The sequence below is a fragment of the Astatotilapia calliptera genome, chromosome 16 (assembly GCF_900246225.1).
Source record: "Astatotilapia calliptera chromosome 16, fAstCal1.2, whole genome shotgun sequence".
Lineage (NCBI taxonomy): Eukaryota > Metazoa > Chordata > Actinopteri > Cichliformes > Cichlidae > Astatotilapia > Astatotilapia calliptera.
In genome coordinates, this window is record NC_039317.1 from 7,837,101 (window position 1) to 7,858,990 (window position 21,890).

The window sequence follows — 21,890 nt, forward strand, 5'->3', positions numbered from 1 at the left end:
TCCCTTTTTCTTCTTTGTTTCTTCTCTCATGTGCCGGGGTCCGGCTGTTGGTGCTATAATGACTGTCACAGATTGGTTTGAGTGTTTCTCCCCTTTTTTTTTTTTTTTTTTTTGTGTTGTGTGTATTGTGCTTCCTGGTTGTGGGGATGCCACCTGGATGGGGGTGGGGGGTAGGGTTCGCAACTTTTGTAAGAAATTCTGGACTGTTTTGTTGGAAAACTATAAATAAAGTTGTAAAAAAAAAAAAAAAAAAAAAAATTTGAAAACCGGCTAAAACAAATATTCCCATTCAAAAATGTCAATCGACAATCGCATTGGCTTAGTGAGTGACGCCTTTAGAATCTTAGATCAAGCAGCAATTTTTAGTCGGTTTGTTCGCAGCAGTTGTTTTCTCAGACTTCAAATGTTCGACCAGAGAAACATTTGAAACATTTACAGAACAAAATTAAACAAACTGAAGAACAGAAGCTTCAACTAGAGGAGAAGAGCAGACAATGGAATAGAAGCAGAAAATAAAACCTTGGAAGAAAGAAAAGACCAACAAACTAAGAATATGCAACACCAGCAGAGGCGTAATTTCTAGGGGGGTTAGGGGCGTTATGACCCCCCCCCCCCCCAATAATCAGACCCAACCAATATAATCCCCCCTAATAAGATTATTTATTATCGTGCATTATCTTGTTAATTTTCTTTACTCACTTCAGGTTTTACCAACAAAATAGTTGCATGTTTAATCATCTGGGAATTCACCCAGATTTATTTATTTAGACAGAGATCTTGACCCCCCGATGTTCAGCACAAAGTTACGCCGATGAACACCAGCCTGACATAAACATTATTAATGAAATTATATGTGGTTTTGAAAAAGTTCACTAATATTAAACATTTAGCAACAGCAACGTAGTCACAATGTGACTTACGTGACTTCTGTGGTTTGCATGCAGCAGTCACCTTTTATGATTCTATTGTCCCCTCCCCCCATCTCTTTACCCAGTGTTCTTAAAAGTGAACACAGGGTAAAGCTCTTCATATTTTTGGCCACCAGATGTCACCAGAGAGGACTGCGTTGAAAAGCTTCGAGTAATGCCGGGGCAAGCCGTGTGTGAATTATTAACGGACCCAAGATGCAGACTGCTTAAGTTGTGAGTGAGCTTTATTAACAAAAAGGTGAAACAAACAGGGGCGAGGTGGACGAAAACCAAAACCTAAGAGTAAACTAAACTGGGAAAAGCTAAGCAAAAACAAACCTGAAACCTTGAGACGTGAAACAGAGATGCGGGGAAAATGCACAGGAAAGTGGAGGGGAACAACACAGACGAACCAGCAACTACTACGACAGAAGACACGACTAAAATACACTCAGAGAAACACAGGGACATTACACACAGGTGGGGGACACAGCTGGGAGTGATTAACGTGACGAGACCAGGGAGGCAAACTGAAAACACTCACATAAGACGCAGACCTTCACAATAAAACAGGAAACACATACACGTAATGACACAACACACAAACTTAACACAGACTGAGGGACACAGAACATAGGAACATGAAACGTGAAAAGGGAGAGTACAAGAAACCCAGAATAAACAAAACCACAGAATAATAATAAACCAAAACATAAACACGGATTCACAGACTCCGGACCATGACAAATGGCTTCTTGGGATTTATAAAAGATAAATCCTGATCATCCTTTTCTTACATTTCCCAATATATGTACAAAACATTAAACAAAACGTGTTGAAAGATGTATTAGATAATAGTAGACTGTGCACATTTTTTGACAGGTGTGGCAGGCATCAGGTATCTCACTCTCTTCCAGAAGCGAGAGTTCCATGCTGCAGCGCCTCCAGAGCCCTCTGGCCACTTCAAAGGGGCACTCTTACGAATCAGGTGCTGCAAGCCTGGGGGGAGGTGTGTGTATTGCTGTTGCCCCGTGTCTCCTAGCTGGATCAAAATCACACTCAGTTCCCTCTGGACCAATGCATGGTGGAGCCCCACCTGGTAAATCATCAACAACACTTTAGTCACCCTTTCACTGTACACTTAGTATTTTTATTTACATAAATGCTATCTAGTAGTGCTACACATTGAAAAAATAGAATAAACTTAAGTATAAAAATATGATGCCATAATACACATATAAGTAGAATCATTTGTTTTCACAACACTCAATCTATTCCTTATTAACACAGCAACAGATGCCTCAAGGCGCTTTATATTCTAAGGTAAAGATCCTATGACAATAGAGAGAAAACCACAACAATCAGAAAATTTCCTATGAGCAAGGATTTTGTGATAGTGGGAAGGAAAAACTTCTTTTTAGCAGGAAGAAACTGCTAGCAGAACCAGGATTAAGGAAGCGCAGCCATTTGGGGGTTAGGGGAGATAGGAGAAAAAACACGGTGTGACAAGAGCCAGATTAATAAGAACTGATGATTAAATGCAGAGCAGTGTATGAACACACAGAGAGTGAAAAAGGGGTAGTTATATGGACAAAATTGTTTTTCTTATATTTTTATGGCTCAGTAAAATAATCTCAATTAAACCTGCAGGTTAACTAATTTGTGTATGTGATCGAGCTTCATGGATACATAAAGCTGGGTATCGTCTGCATAATAAGGAAAACGTATGCTATGCTTTCTAATAATGCTGCCTAAGGGAAGCATGTATAATGTAAATAGAAATGGTCCTAGTACAGAACCCTGTGTAACTCCATAATTAACCTTAGTGTGTGAAGAAGCCTCCCTATTTACATGAATAAATTAAGATATGATATGTCACTTACCTTTGCTAGTGTCAAGGTAAGTGACGCCTGATAACTGCAATGCCTTTTCTAAACTTCTTAACATGTCACCCACATTATGTTAATAAAAAGGTTCAAACCAACAATTAAATTAGTAAAAACTAACCATAAATTAATGGAACTGAAAGGAAAAATTCAAAATGAAATTCAAAATATTCAATTGTGCACCAACTATTCAACTATGTGTAACTGCTATTACTGCTTGTTTGCTTACTTACACCAAAATAAAGTTGATGGTCATCGTGTATAAAGCCATATGGAGTGGATGTATTGAACTTGTAGCACATGGCCGTGGTCCCCAAATGTCAAATGTCTGTTTCTTCAAATAGTGTCTTTGTGGAGAAATATAGTATAACAGCCACACATTGTCCCATTTACCATTATGTTTATTTATTTCCAATATTTCAGTCTGTGTGACATGTCTAATAGCCAGGCATCCTTAATTGGCCGAACCTTACTGAATGCATGCATAGATGCAAATGTTTGCATGGACACTTTATCTCTGTATCTGACAAAGTTTGCAAGGACCAAAAAGTTGTAATTGAATAAAAATGTAATGGTAACAGTGTGTGGACGTTATGCTACATTTCTCCACAAGGATTTTTTTCCCCCTATGTGCACTTGTTTCCTTAGATTTGCTGTAAAAGTATTGTACTTTTCCCACCGACGGTATTGTACTAGAGTACCAGTATCTTACATCATGCAATACCAATAAATTAGAGTACAGGAATATAACTTATATTTACTTGACTACTTTACTTGCACTTTATTCAAGTGCTGTACCATATTCTGCTTCTACTCCACTATATTTTGGATGCAAATATTACAGTTTGGATTCCACTTGTAGGTATTTTTTAAAATGATAAAAGAATCTGAAGTGTAATTCCACACAATAGGTATATACTATAAGTATTTAAAATATATTGTGCAGTTATATTGATTATACACCCTGTGCACCATTAAGCTAATTAAGTAGAAGTATAACTTTTCAATACTTTTTTCCACACTGCAAAACAGTTATCCAACACAAAATTATACTTGTGCAACACAACTTTTCATGTAATAAATCTGAAATGGGACACAGGGCTGCACAGGATTCTGAAAACTTTTGTCATTAGCCAGCTCAAAATTTCAAACAGACAAATATAAAAGGAACAAAAATGTATGTAATTAAATGAAATTGAAAAGAAGTGTGAAGTGGCTAAATCAGTCATATTTTAAAGAAAGATAATTAAGCAAAACAAATTTGCCTACTGTGGAGAAAATAGAGAGGATGTTAGCACCAAGCCTCTTAAACCATTATCCAGTGGCAACAAGTGTACTTCCTCTCAGGACCTGCCTCCTGCCCTGTTCGCCTCCTACAAAGCCAGGAGGAGGAAAGCCAAGCAGTTGGCAGGGTCCTCACTCCATGTCTAATGCTTTCTACAGCAAATTATTCTGCACTGAATTGATCTCTAACTAAATATTCCAGTTTCAGTGAAATTAAATTGCATTTTATTTATATAGCGTTAAATCACAACAACACTTGCCTCAACGCACTTTATATTGCAAGGCCCTACAATTTCTTGTGGACCTCCTTGTGTGCCTTGTTCTTGGTTCCACAACTCCCACCCCCATTTAAAAAAGATGCTACAAAGGCCCCTGCTCACGTTGCCTGCAAAGCAGAGAAAGACAGACAGAGAAAGTGGGAAACGCTGGATAAGCGTATTTATGTGAGTCTCTTAGCATGCAAACCTGCCAGGTTTCTGTGAGCCAGAGAATTCTGATGTGTGGATTGTGACAGCATAAAAGATGAACATAGCTACCTCGACCCCACTCACTGGTTTGTGAAGTCCAATTTTAAAGCCTTTGGATGAGCACTTTGGGTGCTTTACAAGTCCTTGAATAATGATTTGTCAATCACAGGTCATTAGGCCAATGAGCATACTCCCAGGCAGTCCCTGTCTCAGTTCTCACCTGCCAGTCAAACCCTCCCATCACTGAGGTTTGGGGTGAGGCAGGCCATCGCTCTGTCGTCATGGAGCCTGATCCCAGATCTGGTGTGAGAATGACCATGAGCCTCCTGCTCTGATTCATGCATTTCTCCACCAACTCCAGACGATCTGTTGTGGTACAACAAAAAGAAAAAAACAACAACAACAAAAAAAACCAGGTACATGATGGCTCTTTAAATTGGGCAGCACAACACTGGTATCCCTTTAACACTTAAGCTGGGCTACAAAGAACACTGCAGACAATAAAATACCTGAATCACAAATACAAAATATATTGGTTGTTGATGTCCAAAATTACAATTAAAGCACATAAAACACTGACCTTCCCCTGGTATGTCATCCCTCCCGTGGATAAAGAGCCGATATCCGCACTTATCTTCGAGGACAGAGGGCAAAGTCTGTGTGATAAACTGAGAGAGTGTGTCCTCAGTGATCTTGTCCATTGGTGTCTGGTAGACCACATAGGCGTCATATAAACTTGTGTCTGGGAAACAAACAAACAAATCAGTGGAAATTTATGTGTACTTTCTTTGACAAGGTTTTCTCAGTTTTTTTATTAATGTTTCTTCCTTATCGGCTCATTGTGATGTAAAGTGACCCTGTCACCACAATAAGTCATTTGTGTTTGAACAGTTGTGGTCAGAAGTTACAAACACTCATCATTGACATGAATGTGTAATTTTTAACTTCTTTGAACCTTTCTTTTTCCAGGGTGGAACAATTGTACAGCATACATCTTTAATGAGTTGAAACATACAAAAAAAAAACCCAAACAACAATTGGGAGGACAGGTTTCAATTCATCCCACAAATGCAGAGTCAAGATTATGCATACAGGCTCAAATATATGATAATAATACTACCACTAATATTTGGTAAGATGCCCCTTGACCAGATGCTTTTAGCAGCCCCCAAAAAGTTTCTGACTCAATTCTGGACGGATGTTTGACCACCCTACTTGGCAGAACTGGTAGGTTTAAATTTGTGATATCATCTCGCTTTTGGGCGTCACTCACAAATTTTCAATATGGTTGAGGTCAGGCTTTGGGAAGGCCAATGTAGAAACTTAATATTCGCCTGGTTTAACCTTTCCAAAACCAGTTTTGAGACTGTGGAATATGCACACATGATAAATGGCTGCTGAAAACTGGGTATATATTATCGCTCCAACTGCACTTTATGGACCCCTGTGTTGCTGTAATATGTGAATTGCCACAGTGTGGGTGTGCTGCCCCTTTAAGGCAGGCATGATCATTTGGGTGTGTGTTTTTTGTACCAGCAGACTTGCCGTAGTACCTCACCAGGGAAAAACAGTCCTTTAGACAAACTGTCGTCTATTCCACTTTTTGCTCACTTTTTCTTGCTCAGCCTGAGAGAGCACATGCCTGTAAGTAGTTGCTATCTGTTTTGTAAGCTTTCCCGCGATAGTTATGCGTAGCAGTTTAGAGATTTGTGTGGAAAACTTTCTTTTGTGAGGAAAAACGGCCGCGATGCTAACACGTTAGCCCGTCTATGGGATTTCCCATGTAATGTTAGCATTAAGCTAACCGCTAAATGCGTGAGCCTGATAACGGGTGAGAGAGGGTTTGGATAAGTTTGTGTTTATGTGTTATATACATTGTAGTGCATGGCTTAATGTTTGATGTTGTAAAGAAAATTCAATTACAGCAGAAATGTAATATTTTATTTTTGTTTCTGTACCAGTTTTACAGTGCTTCAACAGTAAACATCTAAAACGTATCCGCTGACTCCTGGATGTTTATTGTGGACCTGTTAGCTATCTGCCAAGCTAGAAACCAGCTTTACACCCTAGTGAGGGCACAATAGTAAAAAGGCATCGTCCCAACACGGCTACCTACAGAAAAGTGGATCTGCGTGGAACACAGTTTCTTCTGTTTCTTCTAAGCTACAATGGATAGTAACGACGACACGCTTGAGACGCGGTCAATATGCTCCAACACCTCACGTGCCAGTCAGCGCTCTTCAGCCAGTGCCATTGCAGCCAGAGCACGGGCAAAAGCAGAGGCTGCACGTGCTCAAGCACTATTTGCACAAAAAGAGGCAGATATGTTAAAAGCACAAGCATATATTGAGGAAGATCAACAAAAAGCAGCAGCTGAGGCTGCTAGGAAGAAAGCAGAGCTGCAAGCCAGTTTGCATACCTTGAGGCTTGAGAGCGCGGCTGCAGCTGCCATTGCTGAAGCGAATGTTCTTGAAGCAGCCGTTGAAAACGAATTTGGGGAGTTAGATCGGGTTAGCCTAAAAAATGAATACGTTGAGCGTAATCCAAGTCCTGAACCTCACCAAAACTCACAGCTACCAGAACTCATACCAACTCTGATGCACCAACTACCAGTCGACAGTGATGAGATCAGCAAATACGACTTGCCTGTTCAGAGAACATCCAAATTGAGTCAAGATGCCACTCCCTTTTACCCTCGTACTCAAAGCCCCTGCAGGACAGCCCCGTTCAAGCAAGAACATTCACACAGCTTAAATCCATCCAGGGATACCTACAGACACCAGACACAGTCACATGATATGAGACAATACAGCAGTAGCTACCAACCGCCTCAGTCTCATACAGGTGCTGCCAGGACTGACGAGCCCACTTCATCATCGACCACAGACTTGGCCAAGTATCTAATACGGCGAGAGATGATAAGCTCTGGGCTGTTAAGGTTCGACGATCAGCCAGAAAATTATTGGGCCTGGAAGCAATCTTTCCACAGTTCTACAGAGGACTTAAAACTGACGTCAAGAGAGGAGCTTGATCTGCTATGTAAATGGCTGGGACCAAAGTCATCAGAGCATGCTAAGAGGATACGAGCAGTCCACATACACGATGCAGCTGCAGGTGTAAGAATGGTATGGCAAAGGTTGGAAGACTGCTATGGATCGCCAGAAGCAATTGAAGAAGCTCTCCTAAAGAAACTGGATGATTTTCCAAGAATCTCAAATCGAGAAAATCAAAAGCTGAGAGAGCTGGGAGACATTCTCTTGGAGCTTGAAGCCGCCAGAGCCAATGGGTTCCTACCAGGCCTCAGTTACCTGGACACATCTCGGGACATCACTCCAATCATCCAAAAGTTGCCATACTCCCTGCATGACAAGTGGGTCTCTTTAGCATCTCGTTACAAAGAAAATCATCAAGCGTCTTACCCACCGTTCTCCTTCTTCGCAAAGTTTGTTTGTGATCAAGCCAAAACGCTCAATGATCCAAGCTTTGCCCTTCTTACAAGTGGTTGGAGGACGGGGAAGCCAGAACACCCCTTCAAATCAAACATGAAAATACCCATTTCTGTCAAAAAGACAGAAGTCTCCTCAAACTCTAAAAACATGCAAGCCAGCCCCTCAGGGAAGAGGAGGGCCGAACCAGATGAACAATGCCCACTCCATAACAAACCACACCCCCTCAGAAACTGTCGTGGGTTTAGGAGTAAATCTTTGGATGAAAGGAAAGCTTATCTTAGAGAAAATAATATTTGCTTTAAGTGTTGTGCTTCGTTCACTCATCTAGCAAAAGACTGCCACAAAAACGTTCAGTGCAGAGAGTGCAAGAGTGAGAACCACCCTACTGCGCTACACCCAGGGCCGGCCCCCCGGATATCAGAGACTCCTGTAACCGCAAGAGAGCAAGGCGGGGAGCAAGGAGAAGAAGCTCCTCAAGCTGTCACAGCAAAATGCACAGACATTTGTGGGACTACCGTCAGAGCAAAGTCGTGCTCCAAAATCTGTCTTGTCAGAGTTTATCCAGCTGGCCAGAGGGAGAAAGCTGTTAAGGCGTACGTTGTTCTCGACGAGCAAAGCAATAAGTCTTTGGCAAGAACAGAGTTTTTTGAGCTTTTTGGAGTTACAGAGGGCGTGGCAGCATACACCTTGAAGACCTGCTCAGGAGTTATGGAAACAACAGGGCGCCGAGCTAACAATTTCATCATGGAGTCATTAGATGGTAAGACTCACATTCCACTCCCCACCTTAATCGAATGTGACATGCTTCCTGATGATAAGTCTGAAATCCCCACACCTGAGATCGCCAGACATTATCCACATTTCAAGCGGGTTGTGGATAAAATCCCGGCTATAGATCCATCAGCAAGCATCCTGATCTTGCTCGGTCGAGATGTACCACAGGCACACAAGGTTCGAGAGCAATGCAATGGGCCCCACGATGCCCCCTACGCCCAGCGTCTCGACTTGGGATGGGTGATTGTGGGAGAGGTTTGTCTCGGAAGAGCTCACAAACCAGAGTTTGTAAACGTCTATCGGTGCAACGTGCTGAGTAACGGTCGTACCTCTCTGTTCGACCCTTGCACTAACAGTTTCTACATCAAAGAGAAGCTTGACACTCCAGAGCAGCATCATCAGTTTCTAGGAGCTAACGCATCCGAAATCCTGTTTGATGGGAAAGATGGCCTTGGTGAAGGGGTCTTCCGGCAAACGCCACACGACAACAAACCTGCTATGTCTGTGGAAGACAAACTCTTTCTAGAAATAATGGACAACGAGGTCTTCATAGATGACTCGAATAGTTGGGTGGCACCACTACCCTTCAGGCAACCAAGGCACAAACTCCCTAACAACCGAGCCCAAGCAGTCAAGCGTCTTTTGACATTACGGCACATGCTGGAGAAGAAGCCAGATATGAAAGAACAAATGATTGCCTTCATGCAGAAGATCTTTGAGGCAGGTCATGCTGAACCAGTACCACCACCCACTGGTGAACAGGAGTGCTGGTATTTACCAATCTTCGGAGTGTATCATCCGCGAAAACCAGGTCAGGTACGGGCAGTGTTCGACTCCAGCGCTAAGCAGGATGGTGTCTCACTGAATGACATCCTGCTGAGTGGCCCTGACTTGAATAATTCACTTTTAGGAGTGCTCATCCGCTTCCGCAAGGAACCTGTAGCGGTGGCAGCAGACATAGAACAAATGTTCTATTGCTTCAAAGTTCGCCACGATCACCGAGACTTCCTACGTTTCCTCTGGTTCGAGGACAATGACCCCACCAAGCGCATCACAGAGTATAGGATGACCGTACACGTATTCGGCAACAGCCCCTCTCCTGCTGTTGCCATATACGGCTTGAGAAGAGCAGCTTTGCAAGGACAGGAAGACCAGAGTGCAGAAGCAAAGCAGTTTGTTCTAAAGAACTTCTACGTGGACGATGGTCTTGCTTCCTTCCCCACCGATGACAATGCCATCCAAGTGCTGAAGGAAACCAAGGAGATGTTGGCTGATTCCAACATACGGCTACATAAGATAGCCTCCAACCACGACGTAGTAGTGGAGGCGTTTCCGCCTGAGGAACGTGCTAAAGAGCTGAAAGACCTAGAGCTAGGTGTGGATCCGTTACCTATGCAGAGAAGCTTAGGTCTCAACTGGCACCTTCAAACCGACAGCTTTACCTTTCTTGTCTCCCAGGAGGAGAAGCCCTTTACCCGTAGAGGTATTCTCTCCACAGTTAACAGCATATTCGACCCGTTGGGGTTTGCAGGTCCTATAGTAGTCCAGGGCAAGGCTATAGTCAGAGAGTTATGCGCTGAGCATTGCGATTGGGACACCCCAATACCTGCTGAAAAAGTGGCACAGTGGAAGTCTTGGAGAGACTCATTGAAGGCACTCGAGCAATTTCACATACCAAGGCCATACCTACCTGTTTCTCTGCTTTCCACACGGCACAGGGAGTTATGTGTCTTTTGCGACGCGTCCACCATGGCCATCTCTGCAGTTGCCTACCTCAGGGCAGTTGATGATGAAGGACACTGTCTTGTAGGATTCTGCATGGGGAAATCTAAATTAGCACCCCGGCATTCCCATACTGTGCCCCGTCTAGAGCTTTGTGCGGCTGTACTAGCAGTTGAGCTGGCTGATATCTTGAGGGATGAGCTAGATGTCGAAATCCACACAGTGAGGTTTTACACCGACTCCAGAGTTGTGCTGGGCTACATCTACAACGCCAACCGGAGGTTTTATGTGTATGTTGCTAACAGAGTAGCACGCATCCGGAAGTCTTCACAGCCTGAACAGTGGCACTTTGTCAGTTCAGAACACAATCCTGCTGACCATGGTACCAGACCAGTTCCAGCTGCACTGTTGAGAGATACAAACTGGTTTTCTGGGCCATCATTTCTTGAAAACGACGAGCGAGTTGCACTTACCCCACCAGAGTTCTTTGAGCTCGTTGAACCAGACGGGGATGCAGACGTGCGTCCACTAATAGCAGCCTTTGCGACAGGAGCTTCTGAAAGACAGCTTGGTTCACACAGGTTCGAGCGCTTTTCCAGCTGGAAGACACTTGTATGTGGCATAGCAAAGCTCATCCAGAAAGGCAGATCCTGTGCTAAGATCCTGGAGGGAGATTTGACAAAGGTAGATGAGCATATACAGGCAAGAACAGTAATTGTACAGACTGTACAGCACGAGGCCTTCAAAGAAGAACTCAAGAGCCTGTTCAAAGGAGAACTTGTCTCAAAACGCAGTCCTCTCAGGAAACTTGACCCTTTCTTGGATTCAGATGGTGTACTGAGAGTTGGTGGCCGCACGTCATTATCCGCAATCTCATGGGAAGAGAAACATCCCATAATCATTCCCAAAAGCAACAACATTGCTACCTTGTTGCTACCTCATGAGCAAGTAGTACACCAAGGTAGGCACTTCACGGAAGGGGCCATCAGATCCGCTGGACTGTGGATTCTGGGAGGAAAAAGACTTGTATCAAGTATCATACACAAGTGTGTCGTCTGTAGGCGGTTGAGAGGAAGTCTGGAAAAACAAAAAATGTCCAACTTACCTGCTGATCGGTTGACCCAATCTCCTCCTTTCACCCAAGTTGGATTAGATGTTTTTGGACCATGGACGGTTTGTGCCCGTCGCACGAGGGGAGGCCTTGCAGAGAGTAAGCGCTGGGCTGTTATGTTTACTTGTTTAGTAACAAGGGCAGTTCACCTGGAGGTGATAGAATCTCTGTCTACGTCAAGCTTCATAAATGCGCTTAGGCGATTCACTGCCATCAGAGGTCCAGCAAAGCTCTTTCGTTCAGACCGAGGCACAAACTTTGTCGGTGCATGTAAAGAACTTGGTATAACCCCAGAAGATGCAACACTTCATTCTTACCTCAGAGACCAAGGCTGCACGTGGGACTTCAATCTTCCACACTCCTCCCACATGGGGGGAGCATGGGAAAGAATGATAGGGATGGCTCGCCGCATTTTGGATAGCATCTTACTCAAGATGCATTCCCCTAATCTTTCACACGAAGTGCTCACCACGTTGATGGCAGAGGTCGCAGCCATCATGAATGCCCGGCCAATAGTCCCTGTGTCGTCAGATCCAGACATGCCGACCATACTCACCCCTGCTATGCTTTTAACACAAAAGGTGGACTCCGTGTCTGCTCCCTTGGAAGACATCGACCTCAGGGATCTTTACCGAAGGCAGTGGAAGCAAGTTCAAAGTCTTGCGGATTCATTCTGGAAAAGATGGCGTCAAGAGTACCTAACGACACTCCAGCCAAGAAGGAAATGGCAAGCAGAACAAGCCAACCTGCAAGTTGGAGATGTTGTGCTCCTAAAGGACAAGGAGGCTAAACGAAATCAATGGCCCACAGGGCTTGTGGTAAATACCTTTCCGGGTCGAGACAGCAGGGTCCGGAAAGTGGAGGTGAGAGTTGTTCAAGGAGGCACCCCCAGGGTGTATTCGAGACCCGCCACTGAAGTTGTGTTGTTACTCAGAGGGACATAGTGGTATAGTACTCTATACCAGGCGGGGAGTGTGCTGCCCCTTTAAGGCAGGCATGATCATTTGGGTGTGTGTTTTTTGTACCAGCAGACTTGCCGTAGTACCTCACCAGGGAAAAACAGTCCTTTAGACAAACTGTCGTCTATTCCACTTTTTGCTCACTTTTTCTTGCTCAGCCTGAGAGAGCACATGCCTGTAAGTAGTTGCTATCTGTTTTGTAAGCTTTCCCGCGATAGTTATGCGTAGCAGTTTAGAGATTTGTGTGGAAAACTTTCTTTTGTGAGGAAAAACGGCCGCGATGCTAACACGTTAGCCCGTCTATGGGATTTCCCATGTAATGTTAGCATTAAGCTAACCGCTAAATGCGTGAGCCTGATAACGGGTGAGAGAGGGTTTGGATAAGTTTGTGTTTATGTGTTATATACATTGTAGTGCATGGCTTAATGTTTGATGTTGTAAAGAAAATTCAATTACAGCAGAAATGTAATATTTTATTTTTGTTTCTGTACCAGTTTTACAGTGCTTCAACAGTAAACATCTAAAACGTATCCGCTGACTCCTGGATGTTTATTGTGGACCTGTTAGCTATCTGCCAAGCTAGAAACCAGCTTTACACCCTAGTGAGGGCAGAATAGTGGGATTAATAGAGTCTATGTCATGCCATCTCAAAAGCTTTCTCCAAAAGGCATTTGGCTTACTTGTTCACCATAGCCAAAGTGAACCAGCATTTTTTATATATTGTTTGAACCTTCAGAAGGAACCAAAACACTTCAGGTTTACTTATTTGTTATTCAATTTGGTTACTCTTGCATTTTTCTTATATTTCTAATTTGTCATATTGAAAACCACTGGATACCACTATTTTGTAGCAAACAAGCTGATGAATATTTTAGGAAGTAACTTTTGTTTTGACATAATATTTCAGGGTCTATAACCACAACATCTTCCTCTCTTAAGTCTTGGATGTGTTAAACTGGTGCATTTTTCCTTAAAGTATAGCACTGAAGCCAGGGAGCAGGAGTAGCAGCTAAACTGGCTCGGTCTATCCTCTGAAACTGACTAATTAGCATTGTACTTCATTCCTTTACTGTTGGTACAAAACTAAGATAATAAAGCCCCCAAGAAAAATATTTACTCTCTTACCTTTATTGCTACTGCTTAGTGGGAAGTAGGGTCTGAAGAACAGGGCTAAGTCAATGGCAAAGTATTTGACCAAAACAGCGACAAAAACACCAATGAATAACATGCATACTCCTCCAATGGCAAGTGGAATTATGGATTCTAGGAAACACAAAATTATAGTGTAAAATAACATTTCCATGCTTTGCTAAAAGTCAACAGACATTTTTGTTAGCAAGGCTAAAAAACAATCAATGGCCCTGTGACTGACCTTTCCGCTTAAGAGTTAAAGTGGCATTCTTTGTTACGTAATAATAGCCCTCGCCAAAACACTTAAACTTCTGTTGAAAATCCTTAGCAGACACTTTTTTAATGGTGAGGATTGCAGTGGCAATGGTATTCTTTGAAGGTTCCTCAGTTGCTCTAACAAAGAAGATAAGAGTTTGTTTTGTTAAAGAAGACAAAGGGTCAAAGACAAAGTTCAGCAGAAAGGTTCACTGCAGACAAATGAGAGGAAATACATAACAGTTACTATTTAACATATTTTCAACAGATCTTTGAGGTTCTCTTAAGTGTGACTCTTAAACAATAGCACTTAAAGAGGTCATGTTAACTTATTCTGTAAAACACCTTAGAAGCACCTTAAACTACATGTTGAAATCCACTCAAAGGATTAGCAAAACATTAAGTGTACATTGTGTAAAGTATAAAAGAGGCTTACATTTTGGTAGTTTGACTATAACCATCCCTGTTTTTGAAAGGAATTCCATTGATGTACCAGCTGGCATTACAGTCATGTTTCACATTAGTCCCACACAAAACTGAGCAATTCAGCTTAATCTCCGAGCCTGGAAGGAAAGAAGGAAGGGAAGAAGGAGGGAAAGAAGGAAGGATGAAGAAAGAAAGAGGACGGGTTAACCCACTGGAATACAGGGTAAGATGCACGACAAAGGCGCACATTCCCCTGAATGCACAGTCAGTAAAACTGGGGCATTATTCTTTCCAGAGTTTTTATATATTCCATGTGACCAGCTATGGAGTAGTAATAGGATGCCTTGAAAATCTTTCCCGATGGCCACTCGTTTAACACCTCCACCAGTTTGTCAAACCCCAGCCAATCGGTAACAAACATCAGGGGGTGCAACACAGCCCTAATTCTATGTTTATTCCTGTATTTAGTTTCCACTGGCACTAGGATGCCTGTAAGCCCTGATTGCAGCAACACTCCCTTAAACGGAAGGTGGCAAACTTGCAAGCCTGCACCATTGCCTTAAATGCATCCAGGAAAGTCTACAGGTCATCCACCTCCGTCATTTTAAATAAGTCCACCTCAGAGAGTGGAGGTGACAGTGCTGGAGAAGCCGCCACTCCTTCCTGGGTCACCGGGTACATTGGGCACCAGTGTGGCAGTTGCTCCTGCCACTGTGAGCTCTCCCCAGGAAGGGCAGAGGGATGCATTTTACAAACAATTTTATTCACACAAAGCGTTACACACAATCTTTCTCTCTTTCTGTTTTTGGCTTTGTCTTGTTTCTGGCCCCCACACCTACTGCCAGAGGAGAGGTTAATTAGACAGATGTGCTACCCTCATCATCAGGCACTGGTCCCCAAAAACACACTGCTCCACCTCCCCCCTTCTTAAGTGATGAGTCAGTCACTCCCTGTATGGATGCAACTTTAGTCCTGCTAAGTGCTAACTGAGTAACTTTCAGAGGATCACTGTTATTAACCAAGTATTTGCAGTGTTTGCAGCCTTACAGAAACCTGGTTGCAGCAGGATGATTATGTTAGTTTAAATGAATCAACACCCCCGAACCATTCTAACTACCAGAAATCTCGAAGCACAGGCCGAGGGGGCGGTGTGGCAGCAATTGTTCACACCAGCCTATTAATTAATGAAAGACCAAGACAGACTTTTAATTCATTTGAAAGCCTGATGCTTAGCCTCGTCCACCCCAGCTGTAAAACTCAGAAACCAGTCTTACTTGTTATCATCTATCATCCACCTGGGCCTTACACAGAGTTTCTGTCTGATTTCTCAGACTTTTTATCTGATTTAGTTCTCAGCTCAGATAAAAAAATAATTATTGTGGGTGATTTTAACATCCATGTAGATGCTAAAAATGACAGCCTCAACATGGCATTTAATCTGTTATTAGACTCGATTGGTTTCTCTCAAAATGTAAAAGAACCCACCCACCACTTTAATCACACTCTAGATCTTGTTTTAACATATGGCATAGAAACTGAACATTTAACAGTGTTTCCTGAAAACCCTCTCCTGTCTGATCATTTCCTGATAACATTTACATTTACAATAATTGATTACACAGCAGTGGAGAGTAGACTTTATCAAAGTAGATGTCTTTCTGAAAGCGCTGTAACTAAGTTTAAGAATATAATCCACCCACTGTTATCATCTTCAATGCCCTGTACCAACATAGAGCAGAGCAGCTATCTGAACGCTGCTCCAACAGAGGTCGATTATCTTGTTAATAATTTTACCTCCTCACTACGTACGACTCTGGATACTGTAGCTCCTGTGAAAACTAAGGTCTCTAATCAGAAGTACCTGACTCCGTGGTATAATTCTGAAACACGTACCCTAAAGCAGATGACTCATAATCTGGAGAGGAAATGGCGTGTCACAAATCTAGAGGATCATCATTTAGCCTGGAGAAATAGTTTGCTACTTTATAAGAAAGCCCTCCGCAAAGCCAGAACATCTTACTGTTCATCACTGATTGAAGAAAATAAGAACAACCCCAGGTTTCTCTTCAGCACTGTAGCCAGGCTGACAAAAAGTCAGAGCTCTTTTGAGCCAACAATCCCTTTAACGTTAACTAGTAATGACTTCATGAACTTCTTCACCAATAAAATTTTTATCATTAGAGAAAAAATGACCAGTAATCATCCCACAGATGTAATATTATCTACAGCTACTCTTAGTACCATTGATGTTAAGTTAGACTCTTTTTCTCTAATTGATCTTTCTGAGTTAACTTCAATAATTACTTCCTCCAAGCCATCAACGTGTCTTTTAGACCACATTCCTACAAAACTGCTCAAAGAAGTCCTGCCATTAATTAATTCTTCGATCTTAAATATGATCAACCTATCTCTAATAATCGGCTATGTACCACAGGCCTTCAAGCTAGCTGTAGTTAAACCTTTACTCAAAAAGCCATCTCTAGACCCAGCAGTCTTAGCTAATTATAGGCCAATCTCCAACCTTCCTTTCATATCAAAAATCCTTGAAAGAGTAGTTGTCAAACAGCTAACAGATCATCTGCAGAGAAATGGTTTATTTGAAGAGTTTCAGTCAGGTTTCAGAGCTCATCACAGCACAGAAACAGCTTTAGTGAAGGTTACAAATGATCTTCTTATGGCCTCCTACAGTGGACTCATCTCTGTGCTTGTCCTGCTAGACCTCAGTGCAGCATTCGATACTGTCGACCATAATATCCTATTAGAGCGATTAGAACATGCTGTAGGTATTACAGGTACTGCACTGCAGTGGTTTGTATCATATCTATCTAATAGACTCCAATTTGTGCATGTAAATGGAGAGTCCTCTTCACACACTGAGGTTAATTATGGAGTTCCACAGGGTTCAGTGCTAGGACCAATTCTGTTTACATTATACATGCTTCAATTAGGGAGTATCTTTAGAAGACATAGCATACATTTTCACTGCTATGCAGATGACACCCAGCTCTATCTGTCCATGAAGCCAGATAACACACACCAATTAGTTAAACTGTAGGAATGTCTTAAAGACATAAAGACCTGGAAGGCCGCTAACTTTCTGCTTCTTAATTCAGATAAAACTGAGGTTATTGTACTCGGCTCTGAAAAGCCTAGAAATATGGTATCTAACCAGATTCTTACTCTGGATGGCATTACCTTGGCCTCCAGTAACGCTGTGAGGAACCTTGGAGTCATTTTTGACCAAGACATGTCCTTCAATGCACATATTAAACAAATATGTAAGACTGCGTTCTTCCATTTGCGCAACATCTCTAAAATTAGAAATATCCTGTCTCAGAGTGACGCTGAAAAACTAGTTCATGCATTTATTACTTCCAGGCTGGACGACTGTAATTCATTATTATCAGGATGTCCAAAAAACTCACTGAAAAGCCTTCAGCTAATCCAAAATGCTGCAGCAAGAGTGCTGACAGGGACTAGAAAGAGAGAGCATATTTCTCCTGTTTTGGCTTCCCTTCATTGGCTTCCTGTTAAATCCAGAATTGAATTCAAAATCCTGCTCCTCACATACAAGGTCTTAAATAATCAGGCCCCATCTTATCTTAATGACCTTGTAGTACCATATCACCCTATTAGAGCACTTCGCTCTCGCTCTGCAGGCCTACTTGTTGTTCCTAGAGTATTTAAAAGTAGAATGGGAGGCAGAGCCTTCAGTTTTCAGGCCCCTCTTCTGTGGAACCAGCTTCCAGTTTGGATTCGGGAGACAGACACTATCTCTACTTTTAAGATTAGGCTTCAAACTGTTAGGATGCCTGGGTCGTTGACCCAGGGTTTTTGAGTTTACGATATTATTTATACTTTCTAGTCTTTGGTTTCTTTGAGTTCTGTCTTATGGTTTATGTCTCTGTCTTCTTTAGTTGCTCTGTCTCCCCTATCACCTGCATCCCCTTGTCTAGTTCGCGTCTATGTGTATCCTTAGTTCCTATATCCCCGTGTCCAGTCAGTGTTTGTGTCTGCCCTGGTCCCACGTCTCTGTTCCCTTTGTAGTGCCTGCATGTGAGTCTGCGTCTTTGTTCAGTCTGTGTTATGTGCTTCCTGTTTTACTTTGAAGGTCTCTGTCTTATCTCAGTGTGTTCAGTTTACGCTTCTTTGGTCTCGTCAGTTCTAATTTGTCCCAGCTGTGTTTCCCTCCTGTTACTCATTCCCTGATTGCTCCCTCTGTGTATTTAAGCCCTGTGTTTCTTAGTGTCTGTGTTGCGATCTACTGTTTTCTTAGCTGTGTGTTCTGTCATTTCTCTAGTTTAAGTTTGATTTGAGTTTTTTTTAGTTTTGTTATATTTTGAGTATTAAATTAAACCCTTTTTTGAGTTCACGTCTGTCTCCGGAGTCTGCACCTTGGGTCCTATTCCTGCCTGCACACAGCCACACCTAACAGAAGATCGCGACCAGAACATGGACCCCGCAGACTGTTCCACCTCGGATTTTGAGGCTGAGATGAAGGGGTTGGTTGATTTGCTGGACCGCACCGCTCAGGCCGATAGCTTACAGGCTATGGCTGTGAGACTGAGCGCGGTCGAGGCAATGATTACAACCAACCCCCGGCTTCATCAGTTCTCCGTGGACACATATCTGAGCCACACCATAGCCGCGTGGAGGGAGCATGTCAGAGCCAGTGAGCTAGCTATCTCTCTCTCCGCACCAACGCAGCAGCAGCAGACGGAGCTCGCTGTAAAGCAACTGCGTCTGCCACAGCAGGACAGTGTTTCTGCTGGAGGTTCTGGAGAACTGCTCCTGTGTGGTGAGCCGGAGGATCTGCAGCCCGGTCAGCTGGAGGCTTCGCGTCTCGGTTCGCCTGCTCCCCCTTCCCGGAGTAAACAGCGTTCACGCCACTGCCACTCCAGAACGACTGAGCATACTCCAGTTTTGGGAGAAAGTGACTGCTTAGTGTTCCGGCCAGCCCCTGTGGCTGCTGTTATGTCTAGGACTCCTTTTGTTTCTCTGGCAGATTCTCAGCCTATGACTTTTTCCGTGCCTCAGCTGGCAAAAAGAACTGGAAACAGAGTGCCACCTGCCATAACTAAGTTGGCTAAAGACCTGGGACTTGGCGTTGCAGAGCTTATGGATCAAGCTAAGGTTAGTGTTTTTCGGCCTATTATATTTTCACCTGTTTGCTCATCCGTCCAGCCGTCTGTTCCCGCTGGAGGGTCCGAGGGGCCCGTTCAGCTTCCTGTCTCCGCTGGAGGGTCCGAGGAACCGCTTCAGCCACCTGTCTCCGCTGGAGGGTCCGAGGAACCGCTTAGCCACCTGTCTCCGCTGGAGGGTCCGAGGAATCGCTTCAGCCGTCTCTTCCTGCTGGAGGATCCGAGGGGCCAGTTCAGCCTCCTGTTTCCGCTGGAGGGTCCGAGGAACCGCTTAGCCACCTGTCTCCGCTGGAGGGTCCGAGGAATCGCTTCAGCCGTCTCTTCCTGCTGGAGGATCCGAGGGGCCAGTTCAGCCTCCTGTTTCCGCTGGAGGGTCCGAAGAACCGCTTAGCCACCTGTCTCCGCTGGAGGGTCCGAGGAATCGCTTCAGCCACCTGTCTCCGCTGGAGGGTCCGAGGAACCGCTTAGCCACCTGTCTCCGCTGGAGGGTCCGAGGAACCGCTTCAGCCATCTCTTCCTGCTGGAGGATCCGAGGGGCCAGTTCAGCCTCCTGTTTCCGCTGGAGGGTCCGAGGAACCGCTTAGCCACCTGTCTCCGCTGGAGGGTCCGAGGAATCGCTTCAGCCGTCTCTTCCTGCTGGAGGATCCAAGGAACCGCTTCAGCCACCTGTCTCCGCTGGAGGGTCCGAGGAACCGCTTCAGCCGCCTGTCTCCGCTGGAGGGTCCGAGGAATCGCTTCAGCCGTCTCTTCCTGCTGGAGGATCCGAGGGACCAGTTCAGCCTCCTGTTTCCGCTGGAGGGTCCGAGGAATCGCTTCAGCCGTCTCTTCCTGCTGGAGGGTCCGAGGGGCCCGTTCAGCCACCTGTCTCCGCTGGAGGGTCCGAGGGGCCCGTTCAGCCTCTTGCCTCGTCAGCTGGGGGTCCGGGAGGACCCAGCCAGCACGTCCCAGTGTCTGCTGATGGTTCTGGCGAGGCCGTTCAGCCACCACCGGCTCCACCGCCTGGTCCGGCCTCCGAGTCTGCAGCTCCGCCTGGTCCGGCCTCAGCCTCTGCAGCTCCGCCTGGTCCGGCCTCAGCCTCTGCAGCTCCGCCTGGTCCGGTCTCCGAGTGTTCAGCTTCGTCTGCTCCTGAGGTCTCCATGCTGTCTGTTCCTGCACGTCCTGTCCGGCCTGCTCGTCCTGCACGTCCTGTCCGGTCGATGACTGGACGTCGTTGCCGTCATGGACAGCCCTCTGGACTACGCCGCCGTCATGGATGGCCCCCTGAACCACGCCGCTGCCTCCCGCCCGGCCGGCCTCCTGACCTGCTCGGTCGCCACCGGTGCCTTCCGCCTGGCCGGCCCCCCTGAACTGCCCGGGTTTGGACTATCGTGCTGTCAGCCTCCGGGCCGGCCCCCTGAACTTTTTTGATACTATTGCCTGGGCCTCTGCGCTTTTCGTGAGCTCTTTTGTTTGTTTGCTTTTGGACTTTGCCTGGGCCTTGGTGCTGTTGTTTTGGACTTTGTTCCTGTTTTTTGTTCTGTTGCTTTCCGGGCTCCAGTGTTTGCATTTTTTTTTTTTTTTTTTTGTTGTTTCTGGCTCCTTGTTTGGTTTGTTTCGGGCCCTCCATCCTGTTTCCCCCGCCGCCCACCCTGGTTGGGTTGTTTTTGTTTTTTTTGATTTTGGTGTTTTGGTTTGGGCTGTCTGGAAGCCAGCCCTTAAGGGGGGGGGTACTGTTAGGATGCCTGGGTCGTTGACCCAGGGTTTTTGAGTTTACGATATTATTTATACTTTCTAGTCTTTGGTTTCTTTGAGTTCTGTCTTATGGTTTATGTCTCTGTCTTCTTTAGTTGCTCTGTCTCCCCTATCACCTGCATCCCCTTGTCTAGTTCGCGTCTATGTGTATCCTTAGTTCCTATATCCCCGTGTCCAGTCAGTGTTTGTGTCTGCCCTGGTCCCACGTCTCTGTTCCCTTTGTAGTGCCTGCATGTGAGTCTGCGTCTTTGTTCAGTCTGTGTTATGTGCTTCCTGTTTTACTTTGAAGGTCTCTGTCTTATCTCAGTGTGTTCAGTTTACGCTTCTTTGGTCTCGTCAGTTCTAATTTGTCCCAGCTGTGTTTCCCTCCTGTTACTCATTCCCTGATTGCTCCCTCTGTGTATTTAAGCCCTGTGTTTCTTAGTGTCTGTGTCGCGATCTACCGTTTTCTTAGCTGTGTGTTCTGTCATTTCTCTAGTTTAAGTTTGTTTTGAGTTTTTTTTAGTTTTGTTATATTTTGAGTATTAAATTAAAGCCTTTTTTGAGTTCACGTCTGTCTCCGGAGTCTGCACCTTGGGTCCTATTCCTGCCTGCACACAGCCACACCTAACACAAACTTTCCTTTTTGCTAAAGCATATAGTTAGG

The 21,890-nt window shown here is 44.5% G+C and overlaps 1 protein-coding gene across 3 annotated transcripts in view; it reads right to left on the reverse strand.

Annotated features, from left to right (window-relative positions):
• Positions 1 to 1,505: 1,505 nt before the first annotated feature.
• The window catches only part of LOC113007943 (interleukin-1 receptor-like 1), a 31,140-nt gene continuing 10,755 nt past the window's right edge, over positions 1,506 to 21,890 (reverse strand). For 2 of the 3 annotated variants that reach the window (XM_026145016.1, XM_026145015.1), the window contains 6 exons: positions 14,383 to 14,509; positions 13,933 to 14,084; positions 13,686 to 13,823; positions 5,126 to 5,287; positions 4,766 to 4,911; positions 1,506 to 2,004 (listed from right to left, as the gene is read on the reverse strand). In XM_026145016.1, the coding sequence (XP_026000801.1) occupies positions 1,756 to 2,004; positions 4,766 to 4,911; positions 5,126 to 5,287; positions 13,686 to 13,823; positions 13,933 to 14,084; positions 14,383 to 14,509 (974 nt within the window). In that variant the 3' untranslated portion in view covers positions 1,506 to 1,755. Of the gene's footprint in view, positions 2,005 to 3,936; positions 4,464 to 4,765; positions 4,912 to 5,125; positions 5,288 to 13,685; positions 13,824 to 13,932; positions 14,085 to 14,382; positions 14,510 to 21,890 lie in introns of those variants that run through there. The other variant, XM_026145017.1, reaches the window with a different exon arrangement.